This window comes from Artibeus jamaicensis, unplaced genomic scaffold (genome assembly GCF_021234435.1).
Source record: "Artibeus jamaicensis isolate MK-2021 breed Jamaican fruit bat unplaced genomic scaffold, CSHL_Jam_final contig_685, whole genome shotgun sequence".
NCBI lineage: Eukaryota > Metazoa > Chordata > Mammalia > Chiroptera > Phyllostomidae > Artibeus > Artibeus jamaicensis.
In genome coordinates this window covers 15,843,861-15,865,075 of record NW_026521924.1, presented here as the reverse complement: position 1 = coordinate 15,865,075, position 21,215 = coordinate 15,843,861, and the positions used below count along the sequence as shown (strand labels likewise).

General features: G+C 45.7%; 1 protein-coding gene across 6 annotated transcripts in view; it reads right to left on the bottom strand.

Annotated features, from left to right (window-relative positions):
* Positions 1-14,203: 14,203 nt before the first annotated feature.
* The window catches only part of KIF3B (kinesin family member 3B), a 40,829-nt gene continuing 33,817 nt past the window's right edge, over positions 14,204-21,215 (bottom strand). For all 6 annotated transcript variants that reach the window (XM_053671229.1, XM_053671227.1, XM_053671228.1 and 3 more), the window contains 4 exons: positions 19,686-19,799; positions 18,885-18,990; positions 16,207-16,385; positions 14,204-15,509 (listed from right to left, as the gene is read on the bottom strand). In XM_053671229.1, coding sequence (XP_053527204.1) covers positions 15,413-15,509; positions 16,207-16,385; positions 18,885-18,990; positions 19,686-19,799 — 496 coding nt within the window. In that variant the 3' untranslated portion in view covers positions 14,204-15,412. The remainder of the gene's footprint in view (positions 15,510-16,206; positions 16,386-18,884; positions 18,991-19,685; positions 19,800-21,215) is intronic.

Sequence of the window (21,215 nt, the reverse complement as noted above, 5' to 3'; positions counted from 1 at the left end):
GATCTTTGTAAACATTTTGCACACAGTAGACTCGAAATAATGCCAGACCTCTTTGCCTCAGGAGAGATTTAGTATCTGAAATGTAAAAAGTGCCTCATTTTTTTTTGTAGATTTATCTTTTAGAGGAGAAGGGAGGGAGAAATGGAAGGACACGTCAATGTGTGCAAGAAACATCAATGGGCTGCCTCTCGCACGCCCCCACCAGGGACCTGGTCCAAAACCCAGGCATGATCCCTGACCAGGACCTGAACCAGTGACCTTCTGGTGCACAGGCTGGTGCTCAATACCAGCGAGAGCCAAAAGTGCCTCATTTTTCTACTTCAGTGAACCAAGCCCTGGAACAGTTTGCCACCCTAACAAATGTTATCTCTCAGTAACTCCATTTTGAATTGAAGTTGAGGTTCAGAGAGGTCAACTTATCTCCCCTTGGTCCAAGATGATAAATGAGATCACATTTGCTAAATTTCCAGCATAACATAACCAACACATGTATCATCTCCCTTCCAGGCCCGCCCTCCCTCCCTCCCTTCTTGCCTTTGTATGATTTCTGGTTTAGTGTCTTGTTCTTGCTTTCGTCACCACACTCCCAACATCTGGCACAGTCTTGGCACAAGGGAGGCACTCAGTTGTTGAATGAATGACCTTATTCAATAATTACTTTATTGCACACATCCGCAGATGACTAATTTCCCATTGAATGAGCCCTAAATGGTATTTAGAACTTGCCCAAGCAGAATTGGGAAAGACTAAGGCAGGATTTCACCCAAACATATTTGCGCAAGTGGAAAAGATGCTCAGGAACAGAGACTTCACTGTGGTCTTCACTGTATCTGCTCATGTGGTGGCCGGCCCTCACTCAGCTTCCCTGCTGTTCCTCATTTAAATCCACTCCTTTTAATTCATTGTTTAAATTCAGTCTCCCATGAGGCTGAAAACAGTGTTTAAATTCCATTTTACTCCTCCAAAATGTTAAGAATGATTATTTCTGGGCTGTCAGACTATGGTTGATTTGGGGGGCTTTTTTCTACAAAGTATTACATTTTTTAATTTAAAAAATTCTTTTCCAGTTGACCCATAAAACAGCATTTAAAGTGGTAGATATGTTTTTTGCTTTTTCACATTTGTTTTTATTTTCCAAATGTTCTAGAATAAGTATGTGCTACTCTTACTCATCTGATGAATAAATAAAAATTCTAATGCTCAGCAGTGTAAGAACATTCTTAATAAGTTTTCATTTTACTTTAAAAAATTTGTGGGACCACCCCCAAAAGTGGCCACAAAGGATGATGACTTGAGCTAGTTTTTGCCAAAATTGTGGAAAATTACAGCCCCTGCCTGATTCTTTAAGGTTTTCAGGTGGAGATTTCAGGATTTTACTAAGGAGCTTATGCCAATTTTTAAACTCTCCTAATACCAGAGGTATAAATGTACTTGTATCAATCATAAATCTTTTTTAAAGATTTTATTTATTTAATTTTAGAGAGAAAAGGGAGGGAGAAAAAGAGAGAGAGAAACATTAATGTGTGCTTGCCTCTCGTGCATCCCGTACTGGAGACCTGGCCCGCAACCCAGGCATGTGCCCTGACTGGGAACTGAACCAGTGACCTTTTGGTTTATAGGCCGGTATTCAATCCACCAAGCCACAGCAGCCAGGGCTCTACCATAAATCTTAGTAGCCTCAGTGTAAGCCAGTTTCTCTAGTCTTTCTCTGTGAAGAAGGAATAGAAACTTTAAAGTGCATTTTAACACCAGAAATCTAAAAATGATTGTGCTAACGTATGAGATTGTTAGATGAGTTATTTCTTCATTTTCAATGTTTTATTATGAAAACATTAACTTATACCCTGCCCCGAATGGCTTTTCTTCCTCCTCTTCTCTGATTGCTAATGTCTCAATGATAAGTTAAGGCCTTTTGCAGGCCCCAACTCCTGAATACCACAACCACCATCCGTGGGACTGAGAAAACAGGCAGGGCCAGTGAAGGGAGGGAACTTGTCCAAGATCACGCAATTTGTTACTGCAGTCAAAATTCAAACCCAGAACTCATTCTGGGGGTTGAAGTCAGCCTTCAAAACAGGCCTTGACATTCACATCCTTTGTAGTTCCCTCCCACTAAAACAGGGCTGAACTGTGGAAGCAACAGACATTGAGGAAATGACCATGTGTGGCTTCGGGACTAAGTCATCAAAGACACTGCAGCTTCTGCCTTGTTCTGTGGATCACATGCTCTGGGGGAAGCCAGCCACCATGTGGGGAAGACCTGTGGAGAGGAGGTCCACAGGGCAGTGAATTTAATCACTCCACCTGGCCGTGGAGGAAACTCTGAAGGAGATTGATCAGTTGGGACTTGGTCTACATATTAAAATGCATTAGGCAGCTATACCAACTGAAACAGTGCAATTTTGACAAAGGTACCATCAGACATATTAAACCTAAAAGAGCACAGAAATAGGACCAAGCATATAAGGGATTGTAGTACATGATAAAGTTAACACTTTAAACTGGTAGAGAAAAGATGGATGTTAATATAACAGGACCCCCAGGTAGCCATTTGGAGAAAAATTAAGTTAGCATTCCACCTCCCTCCTTAAATCTAAATTCCACCTAAATCAAAAACTTATATGTGATTAAAAAAAACAATGAAAGCATTGGAAGAAAAAAACTGGATTTTTTAAAAAGATTTTATTTATTTATTTTTAGATGAAGAGGAAGGGAGAAAGAGGGAAAAAAATATATCAGTATGTGGTTGCCTGTTGTGTGCCCCCTACTGGGGACCTGGCCCACAACCCAGGCATGTGCCTTGACTGGGAATTGAACCAACTACCCTTTGATTTGCAGGCCAGAGCTCAATCCACAGAGCCATACCAGCCAGGGCAACAAGTGGATATATTTATAATCTTGGAAGTCTTTCTTAAGCATAATGGTTTTTAAAAATATTTTATTTATTTTTACAGAAAGGGGAAGGGAGGGAGAAAGAAGAGAGAAACAGCAATGTGTGGTTGCCTCTCACACACCCCCCACTGGGGACCTGGCCTGCAACCCAGTGTGCCCTGACTGGGAATCAAACCAGTGACCCTTTGGTTTGCAGCCCACGCTCAATCCACTGAGCTACAGCAGCCAGGGCAGCATAATGGTTTTTAAAAATCCAGTAAGTTGGCTCTCACTGTTGTGGCTCACTTTGTTGAGTATCATCCCACACATGCTTAGGTTACAGGTTCAGTCCCCAGTCAGGGCATTTACAAGAGACAATCGATTGATGTTTCTCTCCCTTTCTTTCTCTTCCCTGCCCTCACTAATGTGGCTCAGTGGATTGAGAACAGTGGCCTATGAACTGAAAGACCGCCAGTTTGATTCTCAGTCAGGGCACATGCCTGAGTTGCAGGCCAGGTCCCCAGCTGGGGGCCTTGCGAGAAGTAACTGGTCCCTCTCACACACTGATGTTTCTCTCCCTTTCTTTCTCCCCCCCTTTCCCCTCTCTCTGAAAGTAAATAAGTTTTTTAAAAATCCACAGTTTATCAAGAGTTAAGACTCCTAATAAACAGAGTTCTTAAAAACCAATAGGAAACACCTGAATAGGAAAATGGCTAAATAACAAGGGCCTAAACAGACAGTTAACAAAAAAACCCACAAGTGGAAATACTTGAAAAGATTTTCAACCATATGAATAATCCTGGAACTACAGATTAAACAAAACTGAAATGCCATCTCTCGGTAGATCAGGCTGGCAAAGGTGGAAAAGGTTGGCACAGCCCGTGTTAGCAAAGACACAAGGAAACAAGCACAACCTCAGCGCTGGTGGGAGAGTGCAAGTTCATAGTCATTTTGAGAGGCCGTGTAATAAGTAATAAAACTTTAATGGAAAAATGCTTTAATCTGGTCATTTTTTAAACGTTTCTGTATTGTTTCAATGTTCTACCATCGGAATATATAATTTTTATAATTAGAATATTCACTGTCTTCTCATTTAAAAATAGCACTTACCTGGACATCTATTACACAGCTAGAAATGTTATTATTATCACATTTATTCTCTACCTCAACCCTACAAGGAAGGTATTACTCATTCATTCATTTTACAGGAAAGATGACAAGCCAAGGCTCAGAAAGGCTAAGCAACGTGCACTGGCTGGGTCAGAATTTGAACACAGGTCTGGCTGACACAAAGAGCTCTTTCCATAATGCTGCACCGCTACTAATAATACTGCTATTAATATTTAATGTATGCCTTTTACTGAGTCCCTAGTAAGTGCCAGGTACTGGATGGATGTGTCCTTTAATCCTTTCAGCAGCCCTGAAAGCAAGGTCAGTATTAACCCTCCCACCAAGGCGCAGTAGCTTGCTGCGGTTAATGGCTGCTAAGCTAGGTCTGTCTAGCTCCACAACTCCCTCCTCCCTTTTGCACATTTCCTGCTAATCTAGTGTCACGCTGTTTCCACCTTGCACCATTACTGGCCCTGAGGTCTTTGTGTGTCTACATGTCCTCACATCTCCATGTTGTAGCTCTCTGGTTTTGACAGTAGAACTTAAATACAGATTATGCGTGTGACCACATTGCAAATGTTTACTTATACCACGTAGCATTTGAGCAAGAATGTTATGAAGTCTTCGGTTTTTTGCTAACTTTATCACCCTGCTCAGAATCCTTCAGGGTCTCCCCTGGCAGAATAAAACTAAGGCAGCCAGGCTTTTTCAGCCTGGCTCCCATCTGCCCAGCCTGGCGGTTCTCAAAGTGCCCTGGGCTCCCTCTGTGGGTGCTCCTGACCATGCTCCTCCTGGGTTTTCAGCTTAGTAACCCCAGCATCCAGCAAGATGCCTGGCCCAACGTGGCCTGCAGTAAATACCAGCTGAACGGAGGACAGAAGAAAGCTCTACACCCTCAGACACACAGATTTGAACCTGGCAATGTGAAAGGGACCTTGGAGGCTGAGTGAAATTTAATTGAGCGGAAATGAGGTAAGCCCTCAATGAAGGGAACCTGCTTGCAGAGTCAGTCACCTAGAGAGCTACCTGTGAGCTGTACTGTCCAGCTTTAAACACGCTCTCACGTGATCACCATAACTGCTACCATTTATGGCACATGCACCAGATGCTTTACATATTTTTTATTTATGTATTTTTTCTATTACTATGATCCTTCCGATTATTATCTACTTCCTGTCTCCATCACCTCCATGTAAGCTCTAGGAGAGCAAGGCTTTTCCCCATTATATTCAAAACAGTGCCAGGCAATCAGGTGCTCAGTAGGTCATTGAATCTTCCAGAGCCCCATGAAGTAGAATTGGTATTAAGCCCCACTTTACAGATAAGCAACTTGAGGCTTAGGGGAAATATGTGACTTTTACAAAGGTACAGATCCGACAAGGGGACATTAAAAATAGATCTATGGTCCCTCTCTCTTCCCATTACCCCTGTGACCACCTGGATTCAGAAATGTCCATTCCCGTCCTTGAAGCTGGGAGTCACCACCTGCCTGTAGGACTCCTTAACTAATAATGGCAACAGCGTTGCAACGATGAGCCTTCATCAGGCACCTTTCCCAGTGCTCCACACATTTGGACTCACAGCACCTTAGGAAGTACTGCTTTTTGCCCAAATGCACCCTTCTGCCCAAATTTTTGAGGGAGAAATAAGGATGCATGTTACACATGGGTATAATGATTACATACCATGGGTATGATACTGGGTATAAAGTCCCGTGTAAAATATGCACAAAATGTGGGTGTGCAATGAAATGCAGTGCTCGCTATGGTCCCTTTTTGATCATTGAGGATTCTGTGGCCCCGGGGAGGTTAAAAACTTGTCATCAGGACAAAACTAGCCAGTGGCGAGTTCAGAATTCACAACCCGGCAGCCTGGATCCAGTGCCCATGCTCTTACCACTGCCCACGCTGCCACAGTCATTTTGCAAATTGAGTCAGAGCGGTGGGAAAGGGCTGACATTTTCAGGGCACTTATTAAGGCCAAGGCCAGTCTGCGGGGCCCATTAGGGGTACTCTTGTGTTTTCATACTCTCTTTTAAGCCTCACAATCACCCTGTGAAGTCACAGATGAGGAACCTGGAATTCCAAGACCCTCAGTCAGATGTAGACGGAAGAAAGAGAAAGTAGATTAGTGGTTGCCTAGGGCTGTGCAGTTGGGAGAAAACTGGGAGTGGCTGCTAATGGGTACTTTTGGTGATGAAATGTTTTTTAAAATTGATGGTGGTGATCGTAGCACAACTCTGTGAACATACTAAAAAAAAACAATGAATTATACACCTTAAGTGGGTGAATTGTATGGTAGATAAATTATATCTTAAGAAAAACTTTTATTTTAAAAAAGGGGAAGGTAGCCCAGGCTGGCGTGGCTCAGTGGATTGAGCACCAGCTTGAGAACCAGAGGGTCCCCAGTTCGATTCCCAATCAGGGAAAATGTTTGGGTTGCAGGCCAGGTCCCCAGTAGGGGGTGTGCAAGAGATAACCACACACTGATGTTTCTCTCCCTCTCTTTCTCCCCCCCTTCCCCTCTGTCTAAAAATAAATAAATTAAAAGCCTTTCTAAAAAAATTTAAAAAATAAATTACAAAGGCAAAAGATTAATTTTTAAAAAGGTGCGGCCCCGAGGAGGAGGCAGCCCTGGCTGGTGTGGCTCAGTGGACTGAGTGCCAGCCTACGAAGCAAAGGGTCCCCAGTTCAATTCCCAGTCAGGGCACATGCCTGGGTTGTGGGCCAGGTCCCCCGCTGGAGCTGTGCAAGAGGCAACTTATGGATGTATCTGTTGCACATTGACGTTTCTCTCCCTCTCTTTCTGTAGAAATAAATAAATTTCTAAAAATAAATAGAATCTTAAAAAATAAATAAAAGAGGGAGGTACCTGGAAGGAAGTGGCAGAGACACAGTTTCCACAGGCTTCAGATAGAAAAACACAAGGCCTTTGTTGCCTCTCTTGCTCACACCCACAATTCAGTTTTCAGCAATAAACACAACCCGAAGCACGTGACCACACCTCTCCTCTCCCACTGCTCGGTCCAAGCCACCGCTGCTGGTCCGAACCACTGCGCCCTCCTCAGCAGTCTCCTCGTCTGCTCCGTAGGCGGCTCTCCACAAAGCAGCTAGAGTGACCCTTTGAAAACACACCTGTCCAATTTTTCTCTTTTGCTTAAAATCCCTTAATGGTCTAAAAATAAAATTCACGTATAATTCGGAGTTGGCCCTGGTCACCCTCCATCCTCACTGCCCACCAGCCACACCTGCCTCCTCGGCAGCCCCAACACTCTCCCACCTCCAGACCTCTGCACCGTGGTTCCTTTTCCCTGGGACACTCTTCCTCCAAGTCCCAGATACCCATGTGCTTGCTCCCTAATGTCACTCAAATGTAACATGTCACCGCTGCAGAGAAGCCTCCCCTGACCTCCCACTGTACCCCAAGCCACCACCTTCCCCAGCTCGTTACTCCCTGACCCCTGACCTGCCTCATTTCCCTTCAGAGGCAGCTCATACATCTTTGCTAAGCATCTTTCTCCCGCCACTAGAATGTATGACCCTGGGGCTGGGCTCAATCTGGATGGATCTCTAGGCCTAGAACAGTGCCAGGACACTGCAGATCCTCAAACAGACAAATAAATGAAGCTGACGCCAAAGCCCTGGCTCCTTCCTGCTGCCCCCGGGATAATCTAGCAGAGACTAATCATTGCGTTTAACATGCTCCAGACTGAAATCTGCGACCCCCTGTGCACCCCACCAGTGCCATTTCTGCACTGACTGCCTTGATTCGCACTTGTGTGTGAATGGTGGTAATTCCCTACCAGACTGACCGTTCTGTGCAGGGCAGGGCTCTGAGCTGTAGCCCATGAAACCTAGCACAGAGTCTCAAACAACTTATGTAAACCTTTTATTTTTTTAACCCTCACCTGAGGACATTTTTCCATTGCTTTCAGAGAGAGAGGAAGTGGAAGAGAGAAACAAAGAAACGTTGATGTGGGGGAGAAACATCAATTGGTTGCCTCCTGCATGTGCCCCAACAGGGGATATGCCTCACAATTGGGGATCGAACCTGCAGCCTTACAGTTTATGGGGCAATGCTCCAACCAACTAAGCCACACTGGCCAGGGCTATAAATCTTTTGTTGGCTGGACAAGAAAGATAAAATTTAAAACCAGTGGCCAAAGTTTAATTTCTCTGTTCCCGAACACAACAAAGGGACCACCTTCCAGACCATTACCCTGAAAAATCCCTTGGCCCCATTCTTAGGGAACTAGGATCTTGAAGTCAAGTTCAAGTGCTCATTGGAATTCCTTGGGTAGTGAGCTGTGCCAGGCAAAGCTTCTTGCAGAATGGAATTTGCCAACTAAGCCCAGAAAACCTGTGTCAGGCAAACTTAAAGCTGCACTTAGTGAAATTGCTTTCTGTTACCTCAAAGGGAAATAATAACATGAGAGGCTGGCTTAAGGTGAAAATGCTAAAAAGAGGCCAGCTTCACTCCCACAGTGAAAAAAAAAAGGGGGGGGGCTTCAGGGCTCTCCTATCTACAGGACGTGCCCTGTTCTCATTCTCCATTCCCATCACCAGCACGTTCCCATGCTGTTCCCTTTGTCCCGCATGCTCTTCCCTCCTTCTCAAGTGGGTGAAACCCTCCCTGTTCTTAGAGGGCACAAATGCCTTCCAAAGCCTTCCTGCACCTCTCCTGGCACATCACTCCTGCCTCTGACAGAACTCACTCCGTGCTGAGCGGTTGGTGTCAGCATCTATTGACCTTCTAACTTCTGAAAGGGGACAACGGGACATGCCCTCTGGGAACTTAGAGTCCGGTGGGGGAGACCAAAGCAAAGAAATACATAATTTTAAGCTGGGAAAAGGGATAAGGAGGAAACAAGGTAAGGTAAGAGACACCGTGCAGCCAGACGGAGGTGGGGGTAAACCAGAATGGATGGTTGGGAAAGGCTTCTTGGAAGACGTGACATTTAACAGGTACCTGCAGGATGAGTAGGAGTTAGCAAAGAGTGGGGACAAGCTTCCAGAAACAGAATGTAACACATGTGAAGATGCCAAGGCATGAAAGCTATTGGCACAACCCAAAGGAGGCCTGTGTAGCTCCAGCCTCGGAGGGCTTGGCGAGTGGTGTGAGGAGAGGAGGCAGGCCTCTGTAGGTCCTAACTGCCCTGAATTTGCCACCAGTAGGTGCTTCTGTCTCCTCTGTCCTCAAAAGGGCTGGAGTACATTTTACTCCTCTCCATCCTCGGAACAGAGCTAGACAACTGGTGCGTAACAGGCATTCAACAAACTCCCATGAGCTACACTGTGTCCGGAGATGCAGGGGAACGATGTCTCGCTTTGCCCATTTCTCTCACCCCAAAAGCAAGTCCCCAGTTGGCTCGCCTAACTGAAGCACCCGGGGACGGTTAACCACAAGACCGGTGACAGAAACAGAGGATGAAACAGGAGCAGCTGCGAGAGCTACAGTTACATCCTTGACAAATGCCACTGGCAGATGTGACCACAGCATAGTCCTTGGAGACCATTCTGGGGGTAACTTCAATCAGATGGCAACTCCAGTATAAGAGAGCCCAACAAAATCACATGCCCCCAAACTGAACTATCTGTGTGGAGTTCCAAATACAGTTTCCAAGGGCAACTGTTTTTATTCGCAGCACTTCTGACAACCAAATGTACGGGGCTTCCTTTCCACCCAACCACCAATCCTATGATTCTCCAGACTCCAGCGGGGCATCCTACAATTCTGGCATGACCTGGAATTAGTTAGCACATGCCCAGCCATTACGGGCTCAATCCCACAAGACTGCCACCACTTCAGATGCCAGCTGCAAGTCCCAGGTGGCCACTGGTACTTCTGATCAGCTGTAAATTGGCGTCCCCTCAGTCCTCTCCTCAGGTTTGGTAATCGCTAGAATAGCTCACAGAACTCGGGAAAGGGCTTTAGTTACTCTTACTGATTTATTATAAAGGATGCAACTCCCAGGAGGAGCCAAGGGCAAAAATGCACAGTAGAAGGTGGGGGTGGGGAGGAACAGGAAGCCTCCAGGTCCTCTTTGCGCATGTCATCCTCCCAGCCCCTCAATGTGTTGACCAGCCCGGGAGCTCTCCAAACCCCCATCGTTTAGGCACTTCTATGGAGGCTCCTTTACCTAGCCATGATTAAATCACTGGCCACTGGTGATGAACTCAATCTCCAGTTCCTCTTCCCTCCCCTCCCTAGGGGTCAGGGGATAGAACTGAAAGTTCCAAACCTCTAATCACACGATCATTTCCTCTGGCAGCCAGCCCCCATCCTGAAGCTACCGAGGGGCCCACCTAGAGTCGCTTTATTAGCATTAACTCAGACATGGCTGAAAGGGGCTTGCCAGAAACACCAAGAGACACTCCCATCACTCAAATTCCAAAGGTTGTAGATGCTCCTCAGGGATGAAGACCACATATATTTTTTACAGGATAATACAAGGTGTGAATAGTTTGATTTATTTTTAACAATCCAGAAGATGAGAAGACAACTTGGTGAGAGGCAGGAATCCCCAAGCTGCTGAGCTGCCCTGCCCTGCACCACCTGTGCACATGAGTTCCCGGCCCAGGACTCTGTCACTTTCAAGAACACACTCATCATTCTTCAAATCACACTCTGAACTCTTGCTTTCTGGCTAATGCATTTTGAACTATTCTAAACTAATAATTCTTTAGGCCATGCCAAGCTATGGTTTTTAACTCTTTGTTGGAAGGAAAGGGAGGTATAGACACATTACACATAGTTCGAGGGTGTCTTGTGAAGAAACACAATTAAGCATTATTTGCCTAAGTTACAGAGGCCACTGTCCCCTGTGCTCTTTAAATATCTTGGTGTTTTTTAGAGCCCTGTCCTATAATCTTCTCTATGACGGTTCACACTTCCCTCTGGTCAAACAAGGCCTTCACAAATGTCCCCTTTCACAAACTCCTGTCCCTCCTCCCTCACCCGGCAACTCCCTACCCTCTAGATTTCACTGTAAATGTCGTTTCCTCAGACAGCCCTTCCTTTATTTGCCTGCCCAACCCAAACCAAGCTCCTGTTACTCTCTTGTAATAACCTGTCCTGACGCTTCATGGCTTCTGTGGTAATTTGTACTTACACACCTGCGTGTGTCTGGTTAACACTCACTGCCTCCTTCCCCACTGAAGTGCAAGCTCTGTGTGGGCCGTGTTACTCACATCTATACATCCAGCGCCCAGAATAACATGGCACGTGGTAGACACTCGATTTACATTTGTTAAATACTTAGCAGCTTTCCTAGAAAGGCCTGGGAGTCTCTAAACGCGGCACGTCCGGGACTAATGTCTAGTGTCCTGAGATGCAAACTGTCCTCGGCGTCTTCTGAACACAGGGCCCCGTCACAGCCATAAGCATATTTTCAAGTGTCTGCTCTTGTCCACATGTTGTGTGCTTTTGCTTTAAATCACTGCTAATCCTCGCAATGGTCCTGCAAAGTAGGGGTTACCACCCCATTTTATAGACAAGGACCCCAAGATTCAGAGAGGTCAATGAAATTCCTCATGGTCTCATGCTTAGTAAACAAAGGCACAACCAAAATTCAGGCCGGCTCTGAGGCCAGGGTCTGTGCTCCTTCTCTGCAGCCCCGACCCCCGACCAGGAAGCTCAAGTGCCCAGGGCGCACTTCTGTAGCCCAAGAGTGTGAGGGACCACGATACTCACATTTGGCCCATGTCTGGTATTTTTTTTCCCCCAATGGTAAATAACAGAAAGTATTTTTTGTGTTAAAAAAGACTTATAAGTATAATGTAATAGGTTTAAAGAAATTAAAACAACAACAACAAAATACAAAAGTTAAAAGGTATTTCATGCCTGTTGCTCAGGCTGGTACCGGGAACTTCCATGGAAAAACTTGAGCAGTGCTTATTTGTCACTCTGTCTTGCTTCATTTTATGTCCCTTTACCTTGTTACTATGTTTTTTAAATGCCAGCATTCCAACTCACCCTTCATTTCCACTCCCATCCTCCTCTCTCTAGAAACAATGTTTAAGGAGAGCGGCAGTGAGCCAGCCACAGGCATGTCATTCAAAAGTGTCGGTCATTTATGAGAACACCTTATGTAGGTACAATAAATCTGATTTTTATTACACATCTTAGTTTAGAATCACTTTTACATTCCTAGACAAAGAGATGATACAAATAAATATCAATTTAGAGCCCCAAGTATTGGCATATTCTTTGTCTAAAGGTAGCCAAAGAGAAGGTCAAGGTCAATAGTAACTCTAATGAGCCATAAAGCCCACTGCCTCCTTCCTGCACCAGGATTTACTCCTTTCATAAATAACCTCAAAAGTATTTCATTCAAGAAACATGGGCAGGGAGAAAGGTGGCAGAGTTCTGAGCAGTACAAGACAAAACCTTGCGAGATAGACAATAGCCAGGCCCACTATTCTTATCCAGTTCCCTCTGAGCATTTTGATTATGGCTTTTAGAGTGTATTAATAGCCCCATTTTCAACCACTGATGGTGTTCAGATGGCCCAAGCTGTTCCTTGCAGTGAACCTTGACCTCAAGTGGGAAATGTGAGGCAGAACTAATATCCCATGTTAGCGACAGGGAATCCGGACACTTCTCAGCAACTTGGCAACAATTTTACATTCAGTGAAGGAGGACTTACAAGAGTCAGACAAGAAAGCAGAGAACAGCCCACACCTGAGCTGCAGAACTCTCTGATGCACTTGGTCATGGAGGTGTGGGTGGCGCGATTCAAGCAGCATGCAGGCAGGCATTCAACAGGGAACAATCAAATGTTAGGTCAGAGTCTTAAGAAAGTGCTTCATACCTAAGATTCCTGGCCTTGGGTTCTGAATCCAGCGGTCTGGGAGACATGTGACTTTAAAATAGGAAGCCAAATACATTCCTGCTGATCAGAGCAAAAAGGGGCCTGATGAGGGCTGTGCACAGTCTCGAACTCCTTCTCCAGATGATCTTCTTAGACGCTGTTTGGCTGGCTTCCAGACTTCACTAACTGCTGCCGGCATGAGGGCCCTTGGACGGCTTGGAACGTTCAGACATGACTACAGACAGGAAAACCCGGGCCCTCAGTGGGCTTGGGAGGTCCTCCGCACATCTGGCTCAATTCAGAGCCCAAAGCAGCAGCGTTCTGGTAGCAGTAAGGCGTTCCACTGCCTGCTCTATTCAAATATTTATCGGATCCACTTTGAGAGAAGAGAAGCACCGGAGACTGCTTTGGGAGGGACAGCTTCACCTCCACATGGGTGTACTTCCACTTTTCGCACAGACCACCAGACGAACAATGCTAAGTTCAAGGCAAGCTTGTTTTACTAGCCCTGCTTGTCAACTCGGCTTTCTTCTTTTGCCTTAGAAAAGTTCTATGGTCACTCAACCATCCTTGGTCAGAACAGCCACCTCGAGACACCGGGGATAAGGTGTTGCATTACCTGCGGTGTTCGGTTCTCGAATTTGCTGGGTGAATATTTTCAGCCTACACAATTCATACTAGCTCTGAAAAACTGTGGTGCAAGAGACAGGTGTAACCGGCAGATACTCTTAGGCTGTCACCTTGTCATTTGGTTCCTATTCAAACAGGTAAAGTCTTACTAAATAAGAAAGGAGCAGGGTTTGATCCCAAGAAAGATGAGGGACGGCTCCCTTACACTCTGGGAATTACTGAAAAGGGCCCTGGGTTCAGAAAGAATGGTAACGACAAAGGAGATCAGCTGCCAGATGACAGATCTCCATTTGCAGAATGCTACGACATTGCACTTGGTACCTCCTCTTTCCCACAGGTTCTGATCCAAAAATGTGCCCTGGGAACTGAGCAGCTGAGTTAAAGTATAACTCAAGGCCCACCTGAGTCGCCACGTTGCTGAGGCACCATGCCAGCAAGGTACACCAGTGTGGCAGCCCCGGGGACTTACACTGTCCCCTCAGGCTTGGCTTGTGGACTCAGACACCCATGTGGGAGTGCTTCCGGCCAGCACTAGTCATTCAGTGGGCCTTCGATGCGGACAAAGGCAACAACTGTACATTAGTGTCATTCTAAAACGGGCCAAGTCCTTGGTCTCTGTCTCTCTCTTACAGACACACATGGACGCACTCAGAGAACACAGGCACCACTGGGCTCGCACACCCACACACACCTATATGCTCCTCTTGGGGGGAAAAGGAGTAACATTCACCTAATGACCAACATAAAAATGAAGCTTTGAATTTCAATAATACACAGAACTAAAACTTATAAACCAAACTAGTTTATGTAAACGGGAATTTCTAACCCTCTCCTCTGAGCCTATTCAATCGCACGGCCACTCCTCACCACCACTTTTGGTTCTGCGTGGGGGGAGCCGCAATTCTAGGTCAAGGTGACTTCCAGCTGGAGGCAAGCGGAGCTCTTTGTGTCTGTTATGTCTTCCCTTCACTCTGCGCTGGGCTTCGTGCCTCGGCCTCTGCCCAGTCACCCCGATGCTGTCTATGCAAACACGGAACAAAGTGGGGGTTCAAAAGTGCCACTGTATGTCTCATTCCCCCTACTCTTATCCCATCAGAGAAGGCAGCGCCAGTCTCTCCCATAAAGCAGGCCCACTGCAGAGCATGCCCTGGCCTAGGAAGGGATGCTCAGAGTACGCACACTTGGCTAAAGATGGTGACAAATGAAGAGTCAAGTGACATGGTGTATGGACATGGCATTGGCTTACAGATTTACATCTTTGAGAGGATGGTCATGGTGTTGAGGTTTTAAAGAAGCTGTTTCCCCTAAACTCTCCAAGGAGGCAAAGGGAATATGATTTCTACTGCTTCCAACATTAATCCTTCAGGAGCAGAAAAGTGGCAGCTTCCTTGAAAAACATTCCTTATACGGCAGATCCCAAAGGCGGATCCACTTTCTACTGAGGAGCATGGATCATGCCCACTGGGGGCTTGGGTCCAAATGAGACGTCTCATTCCAACTACAGGAGCAGCACCTATTCAAGTTCTAGGGCTTGCACTTTTCAACCTCACTGGCACTGTATCCTGAGGCTCCAAAGACTTGGTCCCACTAAGGTGACTCCTGATTCTGCCCTACTGGGCAACAAGGGAGCCCAGTGTAAAGAACAGGCTAGAAGAGGAGAGGGGACAGGGAGGAAGGCAAGGGTAGGGAGAGGAGAAGGCAAGGGAGAAGGGAAGCAAGGTCACTGGTCATTCTCTTGCTTTCCACTTCGACTACCGCACTTAACCTGACCCATGCATTTCTGAGATGCTAATGAAAGGACGCTGCTGAGTGCCGGGTTAGGACCAGCACCTTTCAGCCAGATTCAATTGGTTAACCTGCAAAGAGGCCATCACTTCTCCCCAGGGGAATGGTTCTGAGTTTGGGCTGGAGTCCTCTCTGCAGGGATTTGCTCATGTCTTCTCTCAGAAGGCAAATGCTGTTTAAACCCCGGGAGAGAAGGAACTGGCTTTACTTTGGAACCAGCCCTCGTGACTGTGGATAAAGCTGCGATGCAGGGGTTCCTGAGGAAGAAGAGGAGGATCCCGACTTCCTTCCGCTTTTAGGCCTGCAAAAGTCAAGCACATGTTCACATTACATGTCCCATCTCTGTCGCCGACACAGATCAGGTTCCTTTCCCATTAAGTGCCATTAACATTTCCAGGCAGCCTTTCCACAACAGCCTGAAAGCCAGTACAGTTTCAGCTGCAAAACCACGAGACCAGCACACAGGCCCCTCTGCGCATGACTAACACGCCCTGCAGACCAAGGTGTGAGGCCCCAGGGAAGGGACTCCGACGCTCAGCCATTGTTTCTCCATTTAGATAAAGTCTTCAGTCTTCTCCAAATTGACAAGAAATATCAAATTCCCAGGTATAATTTCTTCCATTTTGGGTTTTTCACCTAGTTATTTTCTTTTAACTTCTAATCCAGAATTTAACATAATAGAATTTCTAATTTAGCATCAAATTAAGTCCCTGGTACCTGGTAGAAACCAAGGACTGTCCCCTGTTTCACACGAACGTGTGTTCCTTATAGTAGGAGCCGGGCACATTAGGCATTCTGCTGTTCAGTCTACTTGGCATAATGCCTGAACCAGAAATATCTGTGTAATAAATGAATAAACATGGGAGTAATGTGGTAGCATTTTCTGGCGTACCCTGTAAAGCATTCTATGACAGACAGACACTCTCGGCACCCTCTGCCTTCACTTGTCCCTGCGCCTACAGGTTCTGTTCAAACACAGGTCATCAAGAGCCACTCACCTGGCCTTGGATTTCTTATTTGCAGTACTTTCAAAGGATGATGCATCCACCTGTATCTCATCTTCATCCTGCAGAGCTGCATCCAATGCGGCCTGGACTTTGGGGGCAATAGCCGGGCCCTCATAGTCTCTGGTGGTCCGGCTGGGCATGTCCAGCTCTAACAGCACAATGTTTTCTGCCTGCAGAAGTACAGCCATTACCAGTGAGGCTGGTTTCCAATCAGACACGTAGAACATGCAATGCAGACCCCTTCCAAAAACAGAACTGCAAATTGCTTGCTCCTCAGAGCCTATCAAGAACCTGCCTAGAAGTGATGTAGTTTTATAACTTTTTTCCTGGTGAGATTACAGATGATTTTTTAGTTTCTTCTCTGGGCTATTCACTATTTTCCTTTTTTAAAAAAAGATTTTATTTATTTTTAGAGAGGGGAAGGGAGAAGAAAGGAGAGAAACATCAATGTGTGGCTGCCTCTTGTGTGCCCCCTACTGGGAACCTGGTCTGCAACTCAGGCATGTCCCCTGACTGGGCATCAAACCAGCAACCTTTTGGGTTGCAGGCCAGTGCTTGATCCACTGAGCTACCCCAGCCAGGGCTAAAAATAAGAAACATTTAATGATGAGCATGTATTACACCCTTAGGGGAATAATAATAAATTAAGTAAAACTCATTTATTGCAGACAGTGTAAAAATACAAGAGGGTATAAGGAAGGAGATGGTAATCACCAATAGTCTCACTACCTAGAGCAGCTCTGATGAACGCTGTGGTTGCCAAGGGGAGAGGCAGGTGTGGTGCACACATGCGGAAGATGTATGTGGCAGTGTATGGGCTCACGACCACATTTTGAAAATCAGTCTGGGCCCCGCCTCACAACTGGCCTTGTGGATGGATTCCTTCACTTGACATCCCGTGGTGGGCCTTTCCCTAGCTCCTACCAAGGCGAGTGCATAGGGAAAGAGAACAGTTTAAACATCTCGTCCTCCAGCTCCTCCCACTCAGTGGAGTCCAGGCCCCACTGCAGGGAGAAGGTGAGGACAGGGAGTGGCTGTTTATCAATTTTAGATACCGAGATGCTGCTTAACATCTGCCTTAATGGAGTGGGTCTGTTGCTAAAAGCATCTGAGCACCGCTGCTTGAAATTCTACCTTTGACTCAGCCCCCTGGAAACCCACCACGTTTTTTTAATAAAGATTTTTATTTATTTATCTTTAGAGGGGAAGGGAAGGAGAGAGGGAGAGAAACATCAATGTATGGTTGCCTCCCATGCATCCCCTGCCGGGAACTGGCCTGCAACCCAGGCGTGTGACCTGACTGGGAATCGAACCTTGATCCTTTGGTTCGAAGGCCCGCACTCAATCCACTGAACTACACCACCCAGGGCGTAAACCCACCATATTTGATTGGTAAGCTTTAAAAGCACATTTTTAGCTTAAGACATGAAATAACTGGTAAGAAAAAGCACCCTTGGAAATGGCTAGAAAAATGCTTCTGAGGACTCTGTCTGACCCATCACCCATCTTCCATGATGTAAAACCCCATCTAACACACCTCTTCTGCTCTTGTTTTCTTTATTTTAAATAACTCGGTGCCAGGAAGAACAGCACCTGAGGAGCTAACCAATCCTACTCTGTTTTGCTCTGCCTGCTAAGGGAGACTCAAAAAAATTGTGATGAAAATATTTCATTATAAAAATAATACAGAGTCCCCACTGATAGAAAATACAGATAAGCAAAAAAGAAGGAAATTTAAATGGACTATACTTCCATTAACCAGGGATAAACAGTACACATTTTGATATATTTTGTCCTAGACTTTTCAATTCATATATACACTTGCAGTACCAATTGTTTCATAACTTAACACCATATTGTGTCTCCTGCTTCATCCACTAACCAGCTACCTACTAAGCCACAGGACTACTACACCGAGTAAGTGGGAGGGTCCAAGTGGAGAAAGCAATAAAGCACCAAATACAGTGCCTGGCACACAGCAAGTGCTTATAAATAGCTCACCTAGTATTATATGTCTGGGTCACTAAACAGGCCTTAATCATGGTATTTTATGTGCTATATTATGTTAAATAGAAGTGCCATACCTTCCTTTTTAAAAAATAATTTTATTTAATTTTTAGAGAAAGAGGAAGGGAGGAAGGAAGAGAGGGAGAGAAATATCGATGTGCAAGAAAAACACTGATTGGTGGCCTCTTGCACACCCCCAGCTGGGGACCTGACCCTCGACCCAGGCATGTGCCCTGACTGGAAATCAAACTGGTGACCTTTTGGTTCACAGGCTGGTGCTAAATCCACAGAGCCACCCCAGCCAGGGCACCGTACCTTAACACACCTCCATCTCCTATCGCTAACACTTCCCTTTCTCCCAGTCTTCCCACAGAGACAGTTGAAAGCTTGGTGTTAATGTTTATTGGCCATTATGGACAGGATGCTTATACTCTCCTCCTAGTCCTAATTTTCTAAATCTCATTCTATTTTACCTTTCTAATGTGTAATTATTTGTTATTGTTCTTTTTGTTACTTCTCATTTGTTAGAGTTGTTATATGAATGTAAGTTTCCTCTGGGGCTTCTAGAGAGAGGATGACAACTCTGTGACTCTGCAGAACAGTGCCTAAGGGTTTACATGAATCTAAACTCTGTAAGAGAGAGGAGAGAACAGTCTTCTCACCCTGTATCGGGCCTCTGGACGAATCATCATGGACATTCTTGCATGTTGGCTCAATGGTCTCTTATACCCCACAGCTGAGACTGGCCGCTTCATCATCTGCTGATTCCTGGAAATGGACTGCAGTGGTTAATGCGCTGGCTGCCAAGTGCCCCACAGCCCCAAGATCTGTCCCGCGGAACCAGCACTCACAAGACTCTGAGACTGCTTACACAGAACCTGAGCACATGACTTCCTGCACTGAGGGCTGACATGGAAATGACGCAGGAGCTGCTAATACTTTCTGCTTGAGCTGCTTTCTAATTCAAATGTGAGTATCATGCATCTTTTAAGCTGGAAGAGAACTGAGTCATTATCCAGTTCTTAGGTGGTAGGCAAGAGGCACAGCTGTCAACACACCCCATGCCTGTGTCCGTGGCGGACATTGCCCATTTTTCCAGCAGGACCCAGACTGATACTGAGAGTCCTTCTCAACACTGTCAGACTGACATGCAAGATAATACCTGTGTAATGCCCCTCGTCTGGCCTGGAGTGCTTCACTAGACAGCTGGGGAAGCTGAAACGCAGAAACTTGGGAGAGGTCATTAGTTCACTGCAAGAAAGTCTCCCAGTTCCTAACAGCATATGCATCACCGATTTTTATCTCACGGAACTATGCCATCACTAAATCAGGGACACAATTGGTGTCAACTCTAAATGAGTTGAACTGTGTTCCTACCGCACCCCTCTGGCCACGTCCAGCTTCTCGGCATTCTTTCCCTCCTCCCCACCTTCCAGTCTACTTAAGAGTCAACAGTGACTTACTCCAGTCTGGTTATAGGATGTAATTTCCAGTGATCTTCCTCTTCATCAAAGAAGGATCTGTTCATAATTTTACTTTTTTCTTCCAGAGGGATAAAGTTTTCTATAATAAGATGCCTGTAAGAGCACACATACAGGGGTGAACACAGGGAGAGGAAGAACACACATGGGGGGGTCGGTTCTCTGGCCCCGAATGTAGTGTGTAATTAGGTAGTCAAGTCACTCAGCAGTTACTATACAGGGACTACGGGCCTACCGTCACTCAAAGAAGTGAGATGCAGACCTGAATGACACTTGGTCCGCTGCCTGAGACAGAACGGTACAGCACTCTCAGGTGTGACAAGTGCTGGCTGGGTCTGCCCAAGGAATATGGAGCGGTCACTTCTGCCCAAGGAGACGCTGCTTTAGGAGGTGAAAGAACTGAAGAGGGAGGTGATGCCCGGGCCGTACTGGAGTGAGTCTGTGCTATCGGAAGTACCTTTGGGAGGGCCACCGGTACTGCTACCCCAGCTCATTAACTTCCCACGTGATGAAAACAGACTAAAAATGGAACTGCTTCCCCCGAATGTCTGGACTATTGCCAGAGATGGAAATTTTCACATTCTGATCACCAGGACAAAGAGCAGGACCGAGTGCATGTCAGTCCCTTAGACTTCTGTGAATGAAGACCATTCCTGGGAAGAGTCTGAGTGAGAAGAGCCCCAGCAACATGGCAAACAATGAAACTGAACCACTGCTGTGTGTCTCGCCATAGTGACGACTGTCTCCTGCTACTCTCTGCATTCACTCTCTCCAAAGCTCAGCGAGAACAATGCGAAGGGGTGAGAACAATGCGAAGGGGCGTTAGCGTGAGAGAAAACACACAGCAAACATCAGAGGAGACGGGTGCTGACAGTCAAAAGCAGGTTGACTCATTGTTTATTCAAAGGATATAAGAGCTATAACAACAGACATGCCTTCTTTAGGGGAAAAACATTTTGGAGAGACGAAATTTTCTCTTCATTTTATTTGACATTTAAGAAATTATTTTTCACGACGTATATTTGGGGTTTTTTTTTTCTGATTGTAAAGGTCCTACTTACATATTAGGAAATTTGAAAAATATAATTATACACAGCTTCACTATCCAGAGGTAGGTATTATTAATATATTGGCACATTGGGTTCTGATCTTTTTTTCCAGGTGTGAGTACCTAGAAAGAGGACTGATACAAACATTTAATTTTAAAGGCTCCTTTCGAAATTTAAAACTTGGTCATTAAAAGAATCCCTTTGGAAAAGTTCTTCTTTAAAGAAAAATCCCAGCTAATGCTGTGAAAGGACTGATCCAGAAAAACGTCATTTTGTAACCCCTACTGACATAAAAGGTCCAGACAAAGTCGTTTTTGGCTGAAACCATTAGCTCAGTGGTTCCCAAGCCAAGATGTACATTCATGTCATTCAGAGAGTTCTGATGAAGACGTCATTTAGAGAGTTCTGACAAGGACCTTCCACAGGCTTTGTGACAGCTCAGTGGTCCTCAAGGTGTGTTCAC